Raw genomic sequence first — 21903 nt, forward strand, 5'->3', positions numbered from 1 at the left:
AGTGTAATGACATTCTACGCTAAAACATAGGCTACCTTTTGGAAAATCGTTTATGTTTCAATGACAACCACAACGCACTAATATTTTCCATAGACAGTAAAATAAATTATTAGATATTTTCAGGGTCACTTTAATGCGAAACAGGAAACTCGTGATTATTCATGTATGCTCCGCCCAATGACACACCAAATATCTTCAGTAACCGAAAATTTCAGAACACCGGGTGGTTTGAAGCACTGGCTCGCATTGGACCGACAGTGGAAACATTGACTATTATCAGCTATTATTGACTAGAGTGGCCGTGATCAGCTCCGGTAGCCGCGTCGGAGCCGTAAAGCGCTGCAGACCCGTACAGTGGAAATCAGGGGTTAGAATACATCCCTCCAAATGATGTGATTGGTTTCTGACTAGATGTGCAGATTGACTGTTTGTCGATGGGTGCTTCTCAAATGGAAGGCTGCATCTTACGAAGGCAGCAAATCTTGCCTGCCGCATCATCAAACTTCACTGAAGGCCATCTCGATGTGAAGGATCCTTGGAAGGCAGCCTTCGTTTTGCATCCTTCATTCAGCTGAATTTGAAGGATGCATGGGGATGTATCCTCCATGTACAACAGCCCTCAATGAATCTGGAAGCATTACCATTACTAATACTGTCCAGTGCATGGCAGCATACCCTCATTTAAGTTTATTGTAAGTAGCCTAAGCCGTGTAGCTAATAGTGAATTATAAACTTCACTTTAATTATTGTGTATATTTAGATAGTTACTTTTAAAATAATGCTGCTGTTTGTTTATGTGTTTTATTGAAATGTTTTAGTTTTCATATAGAAAAATATATGATGCCCATGTTCATGACTTTGGAATAATCATTTATTTTGAATCTTGCGATTAAAGTATATTTCATATTAAATGCCCAGAAGTTTCTAACATTATTTTTAAAATCACAAACAGGAAATAACTCGCATAATACAGTGAAATTAATAATTATCCACATTAATTACACAAGATTAATATTTTAAAAATTATTAATATATAATTATAAAACGCATACAGGCATAAAGCATGACTTATCGTGTGTAATAAAAGCAAATTATCCCTTAAAAGCCGTAAAGTGGATCTACTCTGTTAAGAACAAAGGCTCTGTGGCTGTGCCGCCCTCAGCAGCTAACGTCAGATGCAGTGTTCTCTGCGTCCATCTTCATTACTGTACGGAAATTGTATGGATGGATTAAACTGATAGATTAAACTGAACGAGATGCTTCTTTCCGTGACACCGCTGCATGGGCTAATTCTCTTTTCCTCAGTCTTCGTTCAAATAGCAGGTGAGTAGGCTGGTTTACATGAAAACGGAAGCCACAGTGTCCCTGATGCGAGCTCGAGCACGAGCGCATTTCGCTGCTTTAAATGCTTAGTCTGTTGTTCGTAAAGGTGTTAAAAGTGCTATTGATATTGTGAAATTTTCTTTGATTAAATATGCAGTAGGCTATAGAAAAAACGATGTTGCGAACATTAGCCTTCAATGATGCTTTATATTTTCTATTGTGTGTGGGTGTTTGTGTGTGCTCTGGTTTTTGTGACATATGAGCACACAACTTTGTATAATGACATGGGTATGACACATGTATTACAAAGAGAGGGGGACTTAAGAGGACATAACCCATTTCCCCATTTTTCAAGACGCTTATAAATCATTGACTTAACTAACAAAAACAAATCCAGCCAATCCACCTTTTTCCTCAACGTGGAAGTAAGCCTATAGGTGAGACTTCCATTTCATAAGGCCTATAGGTAAATTACAAGGAGAATAACAACATGCAGTAAACAGTAAAACTGTTTGCAGTATAATCCAGTGTGTTCATAATTAAGATAACAGATTACAAATAATATGATAGGACACATCAATTGTGAATATCAAGCACAAACTGTTTTGTACAGCTAAATGAGACCGAAAGCGAACAGCTTTCTGGGTAGTCGCTGCTATGTTTAGGGACATGCTAAGTAGGGTACAATGACAACAAATACAAGTGACCAGAGGAAAAAAATACCTGGTTTATATTTAATATTAAGAGCTGCTTGCATTTTCTTAGAATAAATGTACTAATATTAAATGAATCCATTGCGTTCCTTCAAGTGATCATTGTTGTGGCGGAGGACACGACACATAAACAACGATACACAATTAAAACATATGTGCATCTTGTATCGCACTCAGGACCACATTGCTTTCCCTTTTTCAGTTTTTAAAAACTAGGTGGCATTGATATACCTGCCAGACAAAATAAACACACTATAGCTTGAACTCAGCCAGTTGATCATGTATTTCAGTTACTATTTCAGTTATCAGTAATAGTCCTCTGCATGTTTCTTACGCTTCTCTAATCACTTCAGACATTTAGTGAACATCACAGAATATTCTGCCATGATTCCAATTTAAAATGGGCAATAAAGTATGCGAGACGTGAATTGCAATTGCATTTCTGAGATCATTCTGCACGTGAACGAGCCTGAGTGACTTTGTGGGATAAACAGCAGCGCCATCTTCTCAAGTTCACACATCAGGTAAGGTGCACTAAATAAATGTTACTTTTTAGACAAGATTTATTGAAAAAATCATACAACATATTTAATGTTTTTGAGTGGATATTTAGAAGTGTTTTGTAAGTTATATTTCTGAAGAAAGGTGGATATTTAAATTAAGTGTAGTCAAGTTCACTAGATATATGCTGCTCTCACCCGAAAACACTTAAAACGTGTCTCTCCTCTCGCTCAAACTGTTTCCTCTGTACACTCAAATCTCTCTGGGCTCATGCCCTGTAGATATTAATTATTTTAGCACCTGAATTAAACGTGTTCAAAATTTATCAACCAATCAGATTTCAAAGATGAAGCTGTAATTTCTTTACAATTCAATAGTATTAGAATTAATCAGGTGTTTGGATGATTTGTAAATAACCTAGTTTTAAACAGTTTGGTCAAACCCTTCTAAACAATTTATCTAAACAAACAAAAAAGCATGTGATTCTTAAAATGTATGTGGTCATATAGGCATATTGTGTACTTGGATTGATATATATATATTTTCCTTGAAAATCAACTTGATAGTAGCTATACATTTAAAGAGCCAGTAAGATAAAAATTCTAAGCTTCCTATCACTGTTTATAAGTTCTGTACAACAGGTTTAAATCCATCGAAGGTTAAAAAACATTGTCATTTTGTAAAAATATCATTTTAAAATTACCTCAATTCTCAGAAATCCCCAAACGGTTCGCGCGAAGCTGTTCAAAAGATTCAGTTTCTTTAAACCCCACCTTTCGGTAGCATATTGTGTTCTGATTGGTCAACTGACACAGTCAGTTTTGATTGGTTTTTCCGCACACAACTTCACGGTAAACAATGCGTTAGCATCTTTTTGGGGTGAATTATGTCTTATTCCTCTCGTCGCGAAGCAAACAGTAAAATAAAAAACTTGAACAGTCTCGCTGCTTTTTCTTCTGTGTAGGTGTATTCAAGCCGGGCGCTTCAGTTTGAATCTGAATAGTGCATTCAGCGCGGGGGCATGGTCTCATTAGATATAATGAAGGGAGACATGAAAAACGGACATCGCGTTGTTTTCATATGGATTACTTTATCACAGAATATTTTAGGCAGCACTTGTTTAGTTTTAAAGTAGACATGTCAAGCTTTCTATAGATATCTCCCTCATGTATCTTCGTTGAGCATTCATGGAGTTACACTTCATTTTAATGATGTGTTTGTAAATGAAGATCAGCGCAGACAGGCTGCAGACAGCACACATACTGATAAGATGCTCGGGAGAAAACAAACACATAACCATATAATCATACTCACAGGTTGTGATTCGGAGATGCTTGTTGGTCCAAATAAATTTGGTAATGAACCCTCTTTTATGGCCAAACGCTTTGAAAATCCCGACTTGAACTCACCGAGATTAGAAAAGCAGTCATCAGTGAAATGTTGTGAACACAACAAAAGGTATTAATTTTAGCCATTGGTTCTTCTGATCTTCATTCTTTGGCAGTGAAAACAAAACAAACTTGCCTTTACAATTAAAAACACACTATCTCCTCGACATGATGATATCACACCAACCAGAGCGTCTGTGTGTGTGTGTGTGGGGGGGGGGGGGTAGGCGGAGTGTACCAAGACAGTAGGCGGAGATTATTATGCAAAGTGTTCTAGTGACGTACATAGAGATGGGCAAAATCTATAAACGAAATCTATAACGAAATCTATAAAGACTCGTTTCAGCGATTCAGAGTCGACTCCTTACTTTAGAAGCCAATAACTTTATAAATCGCGTACTTTTTGGTTTAATTACTTTGCACATTTTTTACACAGATGGACAGCTACATCATACACTGTAATACAGGTAATTTTTGATTTCCCATCTGTGTGGCTCTTTAATGGCAATCTTCTTTAAAACAGCGAATATACAGTAATGTGATAGTTACATGTAATTACATTGTCTGCAAATGCATTAAACCCAAAGAATATAATGTAGTAATGTTATGGCAAATATGAAAAATACATATAAATTATTAATTAATTATTTCATAATTAATTAAAAGTTATATTTGGTCTCCATTTCTTAAGTAATAATCATCAAAATTTAAAGAATTAAACATTTGAAATATATATCTGAAAATGAAAGAGACCAATAATGTACTACACCGAACAGACCTGGACCCTTCTGTTATTTCAAAAGCTAGACCCTGACCCGTGTAGATCCGAGAAATGCATACCCAGACCCGACCTGGAGCCGTCTATTATTTGAAAACTAGACCCGAACCCGCCGGGAAGACACAGACCTGAATGTACCCGATTGTCACATATTACCTAAATTGTCATTTCAAGTCATTAACCTGTTGCGAAAAATACAACTTTTTGTATTACCTAATTTAAGGAGCCATAGTCTCTCTTCATTGTACCTGACTGCCCGTGATGCATTATAATCCTCTGACAAGAAAGTTATCCATGTTATTCCTCTTGTTATTCCAAGTCCAAACTTAATCCCTTAATCTTCAAAAGTCCACTTGATGTCACGATAATGGATGACAAATGCAACTGTGTACATGTAAATTCTGACTCGAGTTAAGTCGCTTGATAACTTTACTGTCTGCCCTTTTGAACTACAATAATGATTGCTCGTTCAGTGCCAATGGGCGCTGACGTTATTTATTTGCTATCATCTCTGTGCTCTCTGCTCTGCGTCGAGTCTGACCACTACAATGTTAAGATTAAATGATTCATTTATATTATTATAAAAATGGGAGAAAATGTAAAGCGCGGTTTGTTCCTCACTGGTTGCCATAGAAACATGACACGTGCTTGAGACTGCACATCTGGATCAAAAAATGGCTTTTTAACGCCATTTGAGCATCATAGAAAACATTCATGTGACAGTCCACGTGAGATTTTGTTGCTGACTTGAAATATATTAAATATGAGTGTGTCAAGTCTGCAAGCATTATTACCAAGTCTGCGCGCTCTGCTTCTAACTGAAGAGAGAGAGAGATCGCTTTTTTTTTTTTTTGGCTCACACATTTCTTTTCCTATTTTTACAAGTTGAAAGTTCCAAAAAACACTGATGACTCTGATTGCATGAGTATTACACACAATGTTAAACAGACACCCAAAGTAATAGATTCAGACCCGACCCGGACCCGACTGATCATTTAAAATATAGGCCCGAACCCGTACGGGTCACGGGTCGATGGATCTCGGGTGCACTGTGAAGACCTCTACATTGCACCTCCAGCAGCTAAAGCAAGAGAACAGTAATAGTGGACAGCTGCTTCTCACTCAGGGCTGTGTATATGTTAATAGGGCAGATAGCATCACAAATGAGGGACTTTCACCAACTATGTCCCCATAGTATTGAGAAACCTAGATCTGCTAGTGTGAAGAGACTGTTTATGAATTATTGGGATTATAAAACAATTAGTGAGGAGATTTTAAACATTATAGACTGGTTGTTTTCACTCACTGCAGCCACACATCTGTGTTGAAACCACTTATAAAATACTGGGAGGATTTCCAAATTGTGTATTTATAACTTTTCCAAAGTTCTTGTGAATGTCGCTTCGGAAGGGGAGTTCGTCGTTCGATGAAAATGACTGAAAATAAATTGAATCCTTTCACGGAAGCCCATTATCAATGTAGGTTGTGTCTCAGACAGTTTCCTAGATAGTAAGTATGTTGTGCACACAAGTTCGTGCACTGGGTCAGGGAAAGACCTTGGCTCAGTAAACACTGGGACAATGGATCATTCAGTTCGTACAACGTTACCACTAGTCTTTATCAACAAAGGGCAGGATTGTTATATAATTTTTATGTTGTTTAGGGTAGCCCTATAATGTTAAATGTACAGTTACAAATCCTTGCAACAAATGAACAGTAAATATCAATGCTCCCTGTGCTGTTTGATGGATTAATAAATGTTTTTTGTGTATGTCTGTGTATTCCAAAAATCACAAATTTAATTTAAAGTAATTTCTTTTTTTTCTAGGTAAATTGTGCTTTTCTTTCTCTATAAGGAAGTGGCCAAATGTTTTATTGGTGCTTTGTCATCATTGCAAGTTTTCAGATGGTGGCCAGTCAATGCTTCCAAGACACCAAACCACTGGCACATGACCTGACTGCTCCACTGCAACTACGGTTTTACAGTTTTTACTATTATTATAATGTGCTTTATTGATCTCATTGGCATATATGCTAATATTAGACTGTTTCTTTCTTATTCCGAGGTCACTGCAGTCACCCAGATCCAGTCCATATCTAGATCAGATGGTGGATCAACACTTCTACAGCCCTGAATGTCAGCGGAGACCATGTGAACTAGATGAGCCCCAGAGACAGATCCCCTGTGAAAATCTCATCGGCAAGAAGGTCACTGGGACAAGATCACAAGAACCAGCTGCCTTTGCTCAATCTGAACTGTGCTGCAGCCTGGAATTAAATTACGCCATGCTGGTTTCATCTGGCCAGTGAAGAACTGATTAAATTTACACTTAAATTTTTGTAAAATAACTTTTTACTTTTTAGATAGAAGAGAAGTTTAGTATGTTACAGGCACATTTATTGGTAATAAATAATTGATAATAAATCATATTGATGATAATAAATCATAAAAAAATATTGGGCTTGTTTTTGAATCTTTAGTTGGGTTATTTGTCTTGTCTTGTATTTGCTAAATTGTGAGAGGTGTTTTAAAAAAATTTTTTACTCATGCATCTACATTAAAACATTGATTTTTTTAATGTCCGAGAAATCAGCTTCAGCTGTGTTACTCCCTATAAAACCCTCTAAAAATCAACAATGATTTGTTCCAAAGCCACATGTTTAACATCACATTATGTATTTTCCTTTTTTTGGAGGGAAATTTGAAGACAGTCTGGAAAGTCATAACTTCTTCTCTTCAATATTCACCTTTGTAATTATAATATTACATTTTTATGGTGGTTTTATGTTAAATATTCTAAATGTGAACTAATCTTTCAGAAACAAAAGCTGGGGATATCTCTAGTGATGGATGACTTTGGCAAGGACGGTGAATAACACTAAATTCAGCATACTGTGGATTTATGTTAAAGAAAAGTATCCTCCTTCATGATAGCATCCCACAGTACACCCATTATGAAGCCCCAAATTCATATTTTCAAATCAGTTAGATAACCACAAAAACTCTGGTGAATAGAGTCAAAAACTTTCAAACAAATGTGTAATAAAACATCTGGGACTTCATTCATGTTTCATTTGACTCAACACAGTTAACAAAATAATGAATTAAATGTTAATTTTCTATTTCAAGCACAATACAAAAGATACTTCTATTTTCAATATAAATAATACTTTATTAGATAAATCTAAGACAATATAAACTAATGTAACACATGGACATACACACTCACACATTCACAAGTTGCAGGAATAAAAAAATGAGGAAAGAATGAGATTAAAGAGAGTGAAAATGTGAAGTCCCAAGTTTATAGCAATATATGCAATTGCATAGACCTGAACAACCATCAATCATTTAATTAAGAACAATGCAAATTAAATGCACCAGCTCAGTTAGAATCTGGAGGAACTTGAACTGCTTGTTTGGGGGATTCCCTTGTTGCTGTCATTGCAGAAAAGGGGTTTCCCAAGTTTGATGATTGATTGAAAGTCCAGTAGTCTTTTGAAGTGAAATTTTGGGAAGCCAATGGTTGGGTGTTGGATGAAGATACAGAGTTGAAGTTTTGAGGTGTACACAGATGCGAGGTTGGACTCGGAGACACTGCGTTGTGGCAAAACTTAACTCAGAACACAAAACTCTCAACAGAAAAGAAAAAGAAAGAGAATAAGAGTGTGACAGGACTGGATTAATTTCTCCTCATGATTTACAGATCAGCTGGCAGGTGTCTTGACCAATTAGACACTGTTTTAGCATGGGGTATTACTATGTTTCCCCTCCCAATACATAAATCTACATGGTCACTTGGTACAAATTTTCCCCCTCTTGCAGAGTATAATTTGGACATGATTTCTTTACCAATAATATTATACATTTTACTAAGAATTGATTGATAAAAACATTTAAAGTGAGAGGTGTTTATGGACATTGTTGCATGTTTTTTCCATGGTGTATGTAACTCTAAACAGAAAAAAATGGCAGTGTTATTCTACATTTACTATGTAGAGGTAAAAAATATTTAAAATAAGTTTAAATGAGTTAAATTCTGCGTCATTAACTTTACTCTGTTAAGCTCCACCCCTCAGTCCACCCCCTGCAAAGATCTGAACAGGACAGGAGTTTTCTTTTCTCCATTTTCTTTTAGCTCCCCCTGACAGGTAAAATTTTTTAAGTAACGTACTAAAACACGGTTTACATTTTTTATGTGAATAAATGTACTAGTATTACTGCATAGGTTGCATTAAAGTGATTATTACAATTTCAGTATGGATATCTTTCTTACAGAAACACATCAATTTGCTACAGGAGGCCTTTTTTCACCCCCCGGAGACACTTTTTTATTAAGGATGGGTGCTTTTTATTTCAATTCTTTTGGACTGATGCACTGCAATACTCGCTGAATGCATTAAACAGCTTGAAAGATCAAATTTTTATATAAATCAGACTTGATTCGTCTGAAAGAAGAAAGTCATATACCTAGGATGTCTTAAGGGTGAGTAATTTATAGTCTTATTTACATTTTTGGGTGAACTAACCTTTTAAGTGATATATCCTTTTTCATAAAATTGCATACTTTTTTTTTTTTTTTTTACATTTTTAAAGTTTGGTGTCCCAGATGTACCTGAAAAAATTAACGTTTTTGAAGAGTCAGGGACTGAGGTGGAGGATGATGTTCTTGAGGATGTAGTCAGAGATTCCTCAGTTGGAATTCTTACCATAAAACATGGTGCAGGTTTGTATTTATTCCATTACTCCATTACTAGAAATGTATGTAATACTACTAATTAATAATAATTTGCATAAAAATATATCTGCAAACAGGATTCTGCTATATATATATATATATATATATATATATATATGTCCTTTTAATGACACTAAAATTCTTTTTACAGCATTACATTACCAACAAGGCAGGTGAAAGAAGAATATGCCAGAGGAATAGTGTCTGTTCTCCCTTAGATCAGTGACCACTTTTCCAAAAATGGTTGCGTAAGTGTCAGCTTGAATTATAATTCTTTGATATATCAATACTGATGGGATTATCGAAAGTATCGATACTCAATTAAAAATATCGATACTAAGGTGTTTTTATTTAAAAGTGATTTAACAAAAATAATGCATACAATATGCATTAACTTGGATGAATAACCTATTTTAGCAAATAATTGTGTGGGAGGGATTTTCCTGCTCATTTGAACCATAGACTCTATCTGAACCATAGACTGTATAAAAACATGGACGTAGTGTCCGTGATGTCATCCGTAGACTCCTGAAGAGTGTTTTTGAAGCTCAAAGTGTGCAGAGCAGGCCATCGCCATCTTGGCATCGTGTCACCGCGCGACTCTCCCGGACCATCAAAAATGGGCAAAAAGGCAGGAGCTACTTGCTGAAGCCACACCCACCTAGTGCGACAGCAGCGGCAATCCCCCTGTCACTCAAGTGACCACGCACTTAATTATGCAGAACTTTAAGTCTTAATATAATTTAAACGGATGAATTATAAAAAAAAATTCACCCCCCTCACAGTTGTCATGAAGGGCAAAATTTGCTATTTAGACCAAAATAATTTTTTGCACCAGGCTGTAAACGTGTTTTTTTCTTGCTGTAAAGTTGGGCATTTTAACCTGGGGAGTCTATGGAAACTGACTCCTTTTGCAGCCAGCCTCAAGCGGCCAGTCGATGAATTGCAGTTTTAGTCGCTTCCTTATTGGCCTCACTAGAGAGAGCGGGAGGTTGATGCTCAATCTGAACACACGCAGATGTTGCAGAATCAATCAGTTACTCAGAACGTTTACTCAATTCTGACAGTGCATTTTAATAGAGCTGCATTTCCCAAGAGTAGCCTAAAATAAGAAAACATTGAAGGTATTTGGGAATAGCAGCCCAGAACAATGTAGAAAAAACATACATGTTTGAGTTATTTCACAATAAACATGTTGAAATTGTACCCTAGTTTGTGAAGTACATTTATTAAATTTGAATGTTAAAAAGTTAATATTGCTCACGTTCTGTTCTGTACTGTTAATATAAATCGTACACTCTCCAAATAAAAAGGTTGCGTTTTAATGCATGCAATAGCCTAATACTTGTAGGACCTTGGTGAACAAACACACGAATATAGGCTACTGCACAAATGGCTACACCATTAATGATTAGCTAAAGGGGAACAATGCTTAGACTGTGTGGACCTGTATCCTGTCAAGGAAAAAAATTGCTAAAACCCAATGTCAGCATTAAGAGAAGTGATAATGTGATTCCACAACAGAGGACGTTTGTTCCAAATACCCCCGCTCATCAGAAAAACTAATCATGAGGTAGTCCATACAGATGATTAGAAACAAAGGATCCATACAGCCTGTCCCATGACTCAGCTTCTTGCTTGCTTGTGAATCTTTCTACTGACTGAACTTTTCAATAAACAATCTCAAAAGACAATCATTGAGAAATCTAAAGGGTTAATTATATTCAGAAATAACAAATGCTATGCCTTATGTGTGTTTGATATGCTTATTGGAAATTATGGCATCTTAATCGATGCATTACGCATTTGTTTTCTATGCCTTAGTGTAAGCATTATTTTAGTTGGTAAGGTTACTAATCTTTGTGTGAGAAAGATGTATTTTATTTATTTATTCTTTATTTGACAGGGACAATGGAAAATAAAGTATTACCCCAGAATTAGTTACAGAGCTAAATTTCATCTGCAGTCCCTGGGCAGGAGTAAACCAAATTCTCAATAAAAATACCATACAAATGAATCACAATAGAATACAAGAAGTATAAAAACATCTTCAAAAATCATTACCTTGTATAATCAATGATCACAAACCTGACTTGCCTTTAAAAATCTTTTCAAATGTAATTTAAGAGGGCTTTTACACTGGGCTCGTTTGCTGCGGTCCGAGCCCAAGCGTGATTGTTCCCAGCGCTGCCCGCAGCGTTGGTCTGCTTTCACACTCAATAGTTGTATCGAATCCTGGTGCGTTTGCAGTCACCTTACGTCATTGCAAACACACAGGGAAAATGCCTGGTGAACACAACGCGACGGAGCATAGCTGTAATTTTTTTGTTATTTTGGTGCTATTATGAAGAGCATAATAATTAAGTGCAATCCTCTTCTGGCTCTCAATGAAGGCGGTCGCATTTTCTTTCCCTCTCCTCTCCCTTACCTTCCTGCTTTGCTCCTCTTGTCTCGTATACTCTGAGAGAATCCCTCCACACAGCACTCCAACTAAAAGGGAAAAAGCTCACAGCTTTGGAAAAGCAATTGGATCGATCGGAGACCAGAAATGGACAAAGACAGTAGCCATGGAATTGGAATATGTTTGTATGTATGTGTGTGTCCATTAGGTATTAGATCCATGTAATAGAGTAGCTCAATAAATTCTTGTTTTATTTATAAAGAAGTATTGTCTTGTGTGGTGTATTTTAAGATTAAGCTTTGCCCAGATCCTGTGCTACCTAGCTCATAGCTTATAAATTATCATTATGTTTGTATTCTCATTGTCAGTGAAGTAATATAAACAGAATTGTAAAGATATACTGATTTTAACATTTGCTGGGTGAACCGTTGATGAAGTATAAACTAATTAAATTTACTGCCCATTAAAAGTATCGTATTGTATCGAAAACAAAATAAGTGGTATCACCCATCCCTAACAAAGAGGCTAAAGAACGACATGCATCATTTGAAGGTACGGGATAAAATTCTGAAATCTCCTACCTTTTTAGTTTTTTATACTGTAAAGCTCATTATGCCATCTTTCACAGGAGTTATGTTGCTACTAAGTTCCCTTTTTCAAGGTTTATTGTTCTGTGTTTTATTGTTGTTTTAAATTGTTTTGTTGTTCATCAGAACAAGGAACGTCTGCTGCAGGGGGGTCCGGTGGATGGTCAGAGTTTCATCCAGAGACCATCTTGGGTGAGGATGAATGCGAGGAAGTAATTACATTCATTGAGCCATTCTTCTGATAAAGAAACCATCAAGTAGAAAAGGAAATGGACATTTCATTATCGCCGCAACATGGTTCTTGAGCCCATGCAGTCAAGTGATATATTGTCTTTCCTCCATTCAAAGACATTAAAAGCTTGGTAAAGTGTTTAATAATTTTAACAATTTAACAATACAACAACATGTACTGATGTCTAAATATAAGTTTATTATTAAACCCATTTAGATTGCGCAAGACTTTGTTCTGATGTTTGGAAGAAGGAGTTTCAGGCAAGCTATTGGAGAAGTGGACCACTGAATTCAAGAAAAAAAGTGATTCAGCAGTGCAAAAAGCTTCCAAGCACCAGTGATTTTGGAAGAACTACTGCTAGCATCTGACTCTCCTACTGGTGACTCAGAATAATTTTGCTGAAAAGTTGCTGGGTTAAGTCAGTATGCTATAAGTGGTTTTGTTTCATCTATGGAGGCAATAGATTTTAGATTCACAGTCAGGCCCAGGATCACACAGAAGGCAACCCGGCAATGTTCTGGCAATTTTCCGGGTCTGACGAGCAGTGTGAAAGGGGCTATTGACTCGTGGTCCAGGGAAGGTGGTGGAACTCTGTGGACTTAAAGGTGGCATGGAGATGGCTTCCAAATTAGGAGTGGACATGTCAGAACATGCCTATTCTGTAAAGCAGTGGTTTTCAACCTGTGGTATTTCAGGTGGGCCGCCAATTACTAATAAAATAAATAATAATATATTTAATATATATATAATTAAATAACAAAAAATGATTTCTAAATCGCTTTATAGCATGATTTTCCGTGGCCCTGACCTCCCGCAGTATGCTATCTGATCCAATCAGAATGCATTGCGCCAAGCGCTGGAACAGAACAGACTGGACATATGCCTAACTCCATGTTCCCACACTGTCTGTGATGCGCCTTTTTTCCTAGCCCATGTTAACAGAGCGTTCACAGCGCACGCGGTAAAAGGCTAGAAATAAAAACGTGCGAAAATAATTAATATCCAGCACATGAGCATATAGAGAGTTGTGAGTGTACAGGACACAGTTTGAGTGAGAGGAGACACGTTTTAAGTGCTTGCACTCTCTGCGGGCGAGATCAGCGTGTATCTGAGCAAGCACATCTGGTTTTGTGACAGAGCAAAGGAAATCTGCGTGCGAACAGAGAGATTCGCGCTCGTGCATTATTTTAATGTGCTTCCGCGTTACTATCACGCGCTCTCTCTACTGCTTCTGCACCGCTCACACATACTGTAAACACACTGCAGACGGAGTAGGCCTACGTGTGAACCCAGTGTTCAAATTGTGTCAAAGCTCTTGGGGAACCCCCCCAACCCACCCAAAAAAACAACAACAACAACAAAAAACTAATATATATTTGTATTTATTTCATATAATAATATAATTTAATTTAGTTGTGAATTTCATTTACTTTGTGTTTCAGAACATGTTTTTGCAGCTGAGTATTTACTATATGTAAAATTAAATTAAAATCTATATATTTTAAGTGCACATGTAGGCATTTTATTTCATAAAAAAAAAAGAATTTAACTTGAATCTAGTTATATAACCCTTTCATATTTTCAAGCGGAAGTTGACATAGTTGGGTAAACTTCTATAGGAGTGAATGAGAGACTACATTAAATATATGTTTTGTCACAATAGTGTTTCTAAGAGGGAAATATAGAAAGAATTTAATACGATTACGATGCTGATGACCATTAATCAATTTCGATCTCTTGATTCACTATCAATTCACATGAATAGGCCTACTGTACTTACTTTTCTTGGGTTAAATTCAGTATTTTCTTGCATGAATTAATATTCAATTGTGTGTGCTCATAGGAGTATCTTTTTAAAATGTATCATTTGAAAATGTAGTGTTTGATCATGTCTAAATATTTATTCAAATGCAAAACTTAAAAAATAAATAAGCAATTAGGACCTGCAATACTCTTTTGAGCAACTAGACTAGATACATGTATATTTATTGTGAGAGTGAGAATGGAATTGCAAATGGAAATTATTATTTTTCTGGCCACAAAATGACTTTAATTTGCCTCTTTGCATTGAATTTAAAACCCTTTTCTCCATTTAACCTTTAATACTACACTAGTTGTATTAGGCTATACATAATAACGGAAAATAGGATACAATTCATAACAAAAACAGTTGATCTGCATGCTTGTCTTTGGCGTAATAATCAATGTGTCTCACGCACAATTTGTTAGCAACCTTGCTTTGTCATCGTTGACACAAAAACAAGCCTTCACCTGATGAACATGTCCATCAGTAATAATGTCCTTAATTAAATTAAAGGAACACTCCGACTCTGAGTAACGTTAGCTGTGCTCCTACGCCTAGTGAGAATATAGTTCCCAGTATTTATACGATTAAACATGGTCTCTGTCTCATAAAGCCTTGTTATTTGTACATGCTGTGACTATACAGATCACAACATGTAAATAGGAAAATGTTTGCATTATTTTGTAACTTATTGGGATTACTATGCTACCATTATCCATTTACATCCAGTCTTTGTGCTAAGCTAGGCTAGCGGTGGGTGCGTCAAATAACACTTACAGAATGCACAGAAATGAAAAAGGTATGTATGGACTTATCTAACACTGGGGGATACTGTGAATAAGCTAAAGTCCAAAAAATTCAGAGTGTTCCTTTAACACTGTTTTTGAACAGTTAGGCCCTTTGTCCACCAAAGCGGTTTTAGGCAGCTGAAAACACAAGGCGCTCTGCTGAAAAACGCCCAGCTGTGAGTGCTTGAGAGCGCTTTTTGTGGGCTGCGTTTTTTTCAGTTTAGACAATTTGGTTACTACGATACGGAATAACCGCTAAACTGTTACTTGTATCTGATTTGGTAGATAATTTGTTTCTGACTTAAATGCTCTAGATGTTCAGAAACCAGCGATATATGAGCGCAGTGTTTTATACAAAGTTGAACATTATTCATCTCTCAGCGCAAGAAAAAAATGCCCGAACGCTCAGCGCGTGTCACGCTCCTGGTGTTTTATAAAACGCGGCGTTCCCATTGAGAGCAACTGAAAAAATACGCTAGCTGCGGGGAAAAATGCTTTGATGGAGACCCGGCCTTAAGGTTACTAGATTTAAAATTATTTGTTTATTTCAGAATGGGTGCAATGCTAGCTTTTTTTTTTATTTACAACTAACAAACAGCATCATAATATAAAAAAAACAACTGTTGACAGACCAAGATTATAAGAAAAGTGACTGTCCAATTCTAAGATAAACACTTATTCAGTATCAGTAAATTAGGTGTACCAAACAATCTTAAAACAAATAAATATTATCTTACCATCATCGTGAGGTAAAATAATGAGGAAGGATCACTCTGTCAGCCAATCACACAGCGATGTTGCGCCCGCAGTCTGTAAATTCCTTCAGAAAAGGAATAGTAGCTTTTTATGGGAGCGGCAGTGCAATACTTAGATAAAAAAAATATAAGTCTATGTCAAATTTTGTTTCTATTTTAGTTTTAATGAAAAACCAGGGGACCCCCCCCCAAGGTCATTTTTTTGGGGGGCCTTATGGGTGGTTTAAATCTAAAAATAAATTTAGATATATATATATATATATAAATCTATAAATGTTGTTACACCTTTACTATAGTGATTATTTTGACTTATGTCTGTTCTAGAGACGTTACAACTTTTTGATAAAGCTCTAATTGGTTTTCGTTTGGAAATGTTTCAAATTTATCATAAATGCATTTATGACTGTAAAGCATATATGTGTGCGTCAAAATTGTGATTAAAATCGAAATAGCAAAATTGATCAAAGAAATCGCGATATTTTTGTTGTTGTTGTTGTTAGTTAGTTTTTTTGTCCATATCGCACAGCCCTAGTTCATTCAATAAATACAGTTAACAATCTAGCTTCTGAGTGCTAAGTTATTAACTCAACAAGAGCGGGGTCAGTTTTTTGCAGCGTGCCACTGAAACATATGTGTTTGGTTGTGTGGGCCGTGAGTTGAAAAAGGTTGGGAACCACTGCTGTAAAAAATGACTTTATTATCTGTATAAAAGTAGCATGTGAAATGCCAGAGTTTTGTAAGATCAAGGCTATTGCTGTGAAAGATGAAGGGTGAAAGGTGGAACACTGTTGGAAACACTCTGTTTTGATTACCACTACTGTGCATTTACAGTCAGACTGCATCCAGGCTGAGTTTTAAAGGTAATGAATGTTAACGAGCTGTGTTTTTTCAAAACATTTCATCTTTAAATGAATTATGGTACAACAGATTCTGCACTGCATATAGTGCCCTATTGCCATTCTATGCAATTGTAATGTTTTTTTTTTATGCATACCTGATCATGTTTTAATAAACAAACAAAAAAAATGGTATGTTGATGTTATTTTAACCTATTGCAACACCAAATGGGTTTTAAAATTGTGCTCGATGAGTGGGATTTTTCACTAATAAAAATGTAAATAAACTCTACAAAAGAGAAATATTAACACTACTTGGTGTTCATTTTTCATTCATGTTAAATTGTGGTAACACCATACAAGAGTTCATTTATTTTAGTGTTAAAATGTAACACTATTCAGTGTTGAGCAGTTTATATTACTTACTCCAAACAGAGTTCATTTTACTTAAAATTGAACACTATGGCAAGAGTAATTTTATCACAAATTCTGAGTTGGACCAAATACTGTCGGGTCCAGTGTTAAATTGAACTCTTAAAGAGTTATTTTAACACTGCAAAATTTACTGTGTATGTAAATTTTGTTCCTAGAATTTGGTTATTTTAACTGGAGGAAGAATATATTTGTTGAATGTGTTAACAGATGTTGTTACCTCTGGGTGTAGGTAATGTTGATTGTGTTAAAGGAAAACGCCTCAAGGTTACGTATGTAACCCTAGTTCCTTGAAGGAACAAGACACTGCGTCGAAGCGCTTGGGGAACGTCCCTAACGAGACATACTCTGAATATCGTGTGCAATCTGTCCAACGGAAGGGCGTGACGTCACGGAGCGGGGTGACGTAGCGACCAGGAAGCTATAAAAGCACGTGCCATGCAGCTGGCTTCAGCTTCAAGTAGGGAAGCAAGTACCGGCAGGGGTGCCGGGAGTATGGCTCTGCGACACAGCGTCTCGTTCCTTCAAGGAACTAGGGTTACATACGTAACCTTGAGGCGTTCCTTTTCAGGAACTCGAGCTGCATCGAAGCGCTTGGGGAATGATGTGCCCACGCTGCCAGACTACCAAATCCCTGCCTAGTGTGTATCCGAAGAGCACAGCTGAGGCGAGAGAACAGAAGAGCCTGGAGTGGCTCGCATATCAAGATCGTAGAATCTGACAAATGTAGAAGCCGTGGACCACCCCGCAGCGTTGCAGATGTCCAAGAGGGACACACCTGCTGAGGCCGCCATACCCCGAGTAGAGTGAGCCTTGGCCCCGAAAGGAGGCACTGCACACATACAGTTTAGCTTCTCTTGGTCTGGCTCCCGAAAGGGAGGAGGACAAAAGGCCTGCAGTACGATAGGTTGTGGTGTAACAGAGGGAACCTTTGGAACATAACCTGCTCGAGGGTATAAGAATGCTTTGGCCATACCAGGGGCAAAGTCTAGATAAGTAGGGGCCACCGAAAGGGCCTGGAGATCTCCAACTCTCTTTAGTGAGGTGATTGCCAGTAGCAGGGTAGTTTTAAGTGTCAGATGTCTATCTGAGATATCTTGTATTGGCTCGAATGGAGCTTTACAAAGAACCACAACCAAATCCCAGGGGGGAACACGGGACCGTCCTGGAGGTCTTAACCTCAGCGCACCGTGGAGGAAACATGTAACTAGGGGGTGTCTACCCACTGACTGATCATTGAAAGGGACATGGAAAGCAGCTATGGCCGCCACGTACACCTTTAAGGTGGAGTGGGATAACCCCGCAGAGAGCCTGGCTTGTAAAAACTCCAGAACTGTACCAACTGGGCAGTTAACAGGGTCAAGGTGGCGGTCTCTGCACCATGAAATGAAGAGTTTCCACTTCAGGGCGTACAGTTTCCTTGTAGAGGAAGCTCTGGATTGGAGTAGGGTCTCAACAACCTCGGTTGAGAGACCAGCTGCTAACACTTCAAATCACCGTTTTCTGCACAGACATAAAATGTTCAGTTATCACTGCTCTTGTGTTCCTTCTCAGATGACAGCAACGGCACACAACACTTGACAGGGCATTGATTGTATCACTACGTGGAAGACAATGCCCTGTCAAGTGTAGAAAACGGTGATTTGAAGTGTTGTGAAGACTTAGAGCAATCACAGACGCAGCTTTTGGAGACAAGTGAGTCGGCGTGTGTTTGGAGTCGACCACATTTGTACAACCATTATGGAGACGAGTGAGACGGTGACGGAGGGTTTGTGCAACACTGGAAATTGACTAGACTGGGTAGTGGGCACTGCTACCCAGTCATACTGTGAGTACAACCCCAGTTTGAAGATCGTTTGATGGATGTTATTGTGACCATTTCCAGCATCTAATTCCCAATTAATAGAGACTAAGAACTAATTGCCAGTGTACTAGCCATAGCTCTTAGTTTTCCTTTTTTGTAGTGGTGTGACTTATTTGGTTGTAGTGTATATTTTTTTGTTGTGGGTATTTGTGTGCACAAGTGAGAGTGGTAGTAGGCTACGTTAGCTCTTGCTAACATTGGACTGGAGATACTGGTAGGTGTTTCTTATTTCTCTCCAGTACACAACTGGCTGGATCTGTGGAGACATATGCGTGGTGGGACCAACCCAGGACATTCATTTGGTTGACCAGAAAGGCATCATATTGGACTGTGCTTTTGTAATTCAATCTACAACTGTTGAGTGTCAATCGTGCCCAGCCCTCAGTCAATTGAATTGGGTGAACTTGGGTCCATGTTTTTTGTAAACAGCCTAGGTGGCCTAGTCGGCTACTTTTATGTAAGTGGGATTTAATACCAACAGTGTTGGTGGTAGAAAGTATTATAAGAAAAGCCCTTGATCCATCCCCCTTTGTGCCACGCCACATAAGTGGGCTTGACTGAATAGTTGGTTGCGGAGCACTTACTAGACATCATTGTCAATTGTTCTGCTTCTTTCTTTATTATTTCTTTATTGCAATTTTAGCCAGCAAAGCTTTAATGTCCCCCACAGCCAAATGTATGCCCATAGTTTCTTCCTCAAACACCCTGATCCACTTTCCGGCCCCCTCATGAATATTTGGGAGGCGAGTGACCAGCCTCTCGAGGTCCTTTGAAGCACATGGGACATACTGTCCCTGCTCACCCCTGATTAAAATTGGGAGTTGTGCAGCCAATGGTCTGAGTGTCCTCTTTTCTCTGCCTTGTGCCCAGATCTGCTTAATTCTCATTCTCATTACTGTAGAACAACTTGCTCTTTCCTCTCTCCAACTTATTTACCTCTTGTGTCTTTTTTCCTGATTCTTTAATTTTGTCTTCTATTTCTTCTTCCATAGCTTGTACTATTTCTTAAATTTTTCTCCTTTCTCCTAATTTTTTCTAACACTTCCTCATGTTTGGTTTTATCTTCCTGCTTTGTTTTCATGCTTTGATATAGGTTTTGCTAGATGGTAAGAGGACAATATTTGCTGAATACGATTAAGCTTATCTTTGGGCAGAGAAGCTTTCATGCTCACGCAGTCTAGAAGTATAACCAAAAATTCAATAGATGTAGATGGAGTGACAGTTTTCTCTTCCATCAAAGGAACATTGATCCTTGAGAATAATTATTTTAGCTTCAAAATACAGCGACCATGAGGAGAACTAGGAAAGTCAACAACTAGAAAATCATCTAATAAACGAAGGACGTTAACATTAAGTAGAATCCAGGAAAGTGCTTCAGAGAGACTTTTTGGACTGCTGCGACACCCGAAGGTGAGCCGCACAGCAAAATACATTTTTGACTTCAACCTGATGCCAAAGAGATGCCACTGGGAGGGATGTAGGGGCATGACTTTAAATGCATCTGTAATATCTTCTTTGCCCTTCCAGCCACCTTTCCCCGCAATTTTAATAAACTGAATAGCATGGTCTATCGTAGCCTAGGCGAGCATGAACATGTTCTTGGGAATTAAACTATTGATGATAGAGGTTTCGCCGTTATGGGAGAAGATAAGTCTATAATCAATCTTTTCTTTCCCGGGTATTTTCGAGTGGTGATACCTATTTGGTTAATGTGGTAGGCTTTAAATGGGTAAGTGAGAAAAGGCCCGATTAAATAACACACATGAATGCCTGGTGGAAGAAAACTGAGACCTGTCAAAAAACCTTGATTCCGGGTAAGAGAAAATTGACAAAACATCTATTAGGATGAGAAGATACATTCTTAGAAAGTTTGTGGACATTTATAGGCGTGGAAGGGTGTTTTTTCATCTTTTTCAAGGACCGGGTTGGAGACGCTTTGAACCTGCGAGGGCAAACAGCTCTGGGGTGACTATCACCACAAATAGCAAAGCAATTCATTTAAGCACACACTGATTTGTTGAAATTAATACATATTGGAATACCGGGTCCTTCTAAAACTCTGGCCTTGTTAGGTAAACCTTAAACTCGAGAGACTCCGATTTTGGAATTAGATTGACCAGCTTTCATATGCAGTACGAGGACATAAATTATGTAGTATGAGAGAAGGAGCCACAAATGGAGGAGGAGTTAGTCTTATGATCAGTGAAGTGTCTACTTATCAGTTCAAGATTGATAATGGACAAATCCAGTTTAACATTGAAAAGATTAATATACATTGTTGATTTAGCTGTGAAGGACTTATGGTATTAAAAAAAAGGTACCACCATAACTGAAAGCCAAATCTGAGAATAAATATCAAGTTCAGATCTTCTTTTTGGATAGACCTCACAAATTGTGTCTCTGAAGACTTTGAATGCAACATTGAATTTTACAAGTGAGAGGCTTTTAGACAGTCTAGGGTCGCATTTTTTGAGAACGACGGAGATATCCCCACAGTTAATGATCCTTTTATGTATGACTCCAGAAAAGAAAAGGAGTTTTTTTTAACTAAATTGATATCATCACCTGCTTAGATCTGATGTCTCAAACTTGCTGGCAAAGCTGCTGCAGGTGAAATGAATGGGGGTCCACTGGATGGTGCAGGAGTTGCAATCGCCAGCGTGTGATGCAGTGACATGTAACACTGGGGAACACCTGGAGATTCTACGGGGAGTAGTGAAGACTTCTCTAGTGCTGCTACTCTGGTGTCTATTTTGTTGATT

The 21903-nt window shown here is 37.7% G+C and overlaps 1 protein-coding gene and 1 long non-coding RNA gene across 4 annotated transcripts in view; both read left to right on the forward strand.

Annotated features, from left to right (window-relative positions):
* The window catches only part of LOC113108974 (nectin-1), a 41725-nt gene continuing 19822 nt past the window's right edge, over window positions 1-21903 (forward strand). For all 3 annotated transcript variants that reach the window (XM_026272423.1, XM_026272422.1, XM_026272424.1), the window contains exon 1: window positions 1-1323. In XM_026272423.1, the coding sequence (XP_026128208.1) occupies window positions 1257-1323 (67 nt within the window). In that variant the 5' untranslated portion in view covers window positions 1-1256. The remainder of the gene's footprint in view (window positions 1324-21903) is intronic.
* Window positions 10279-15037, forward strand: LOC113108975 (uncharacterized). The gene is made up of 3 exons (XR_003292830.1): window positions 10279-12032; window positions 12557-12792; window positions 12879-15037. It is a non-coding gene; the product is annotated as an uncharacterized LOC113108975 (long non-coding RNA).

This window comes from Carassius auratus, chromosome 9, assembly GCF_003368295.1.
Source record: "Carassius auratus strain Wakin chromosome 9, ASM336829v1, whole genome shotgun sequence".
Lineage (NCBI taxonomy): Eukaryota > Metazoa > Chordata > Actinopteri > Cypriniformes > Cyprinidae > Carassius > Carassius auratus.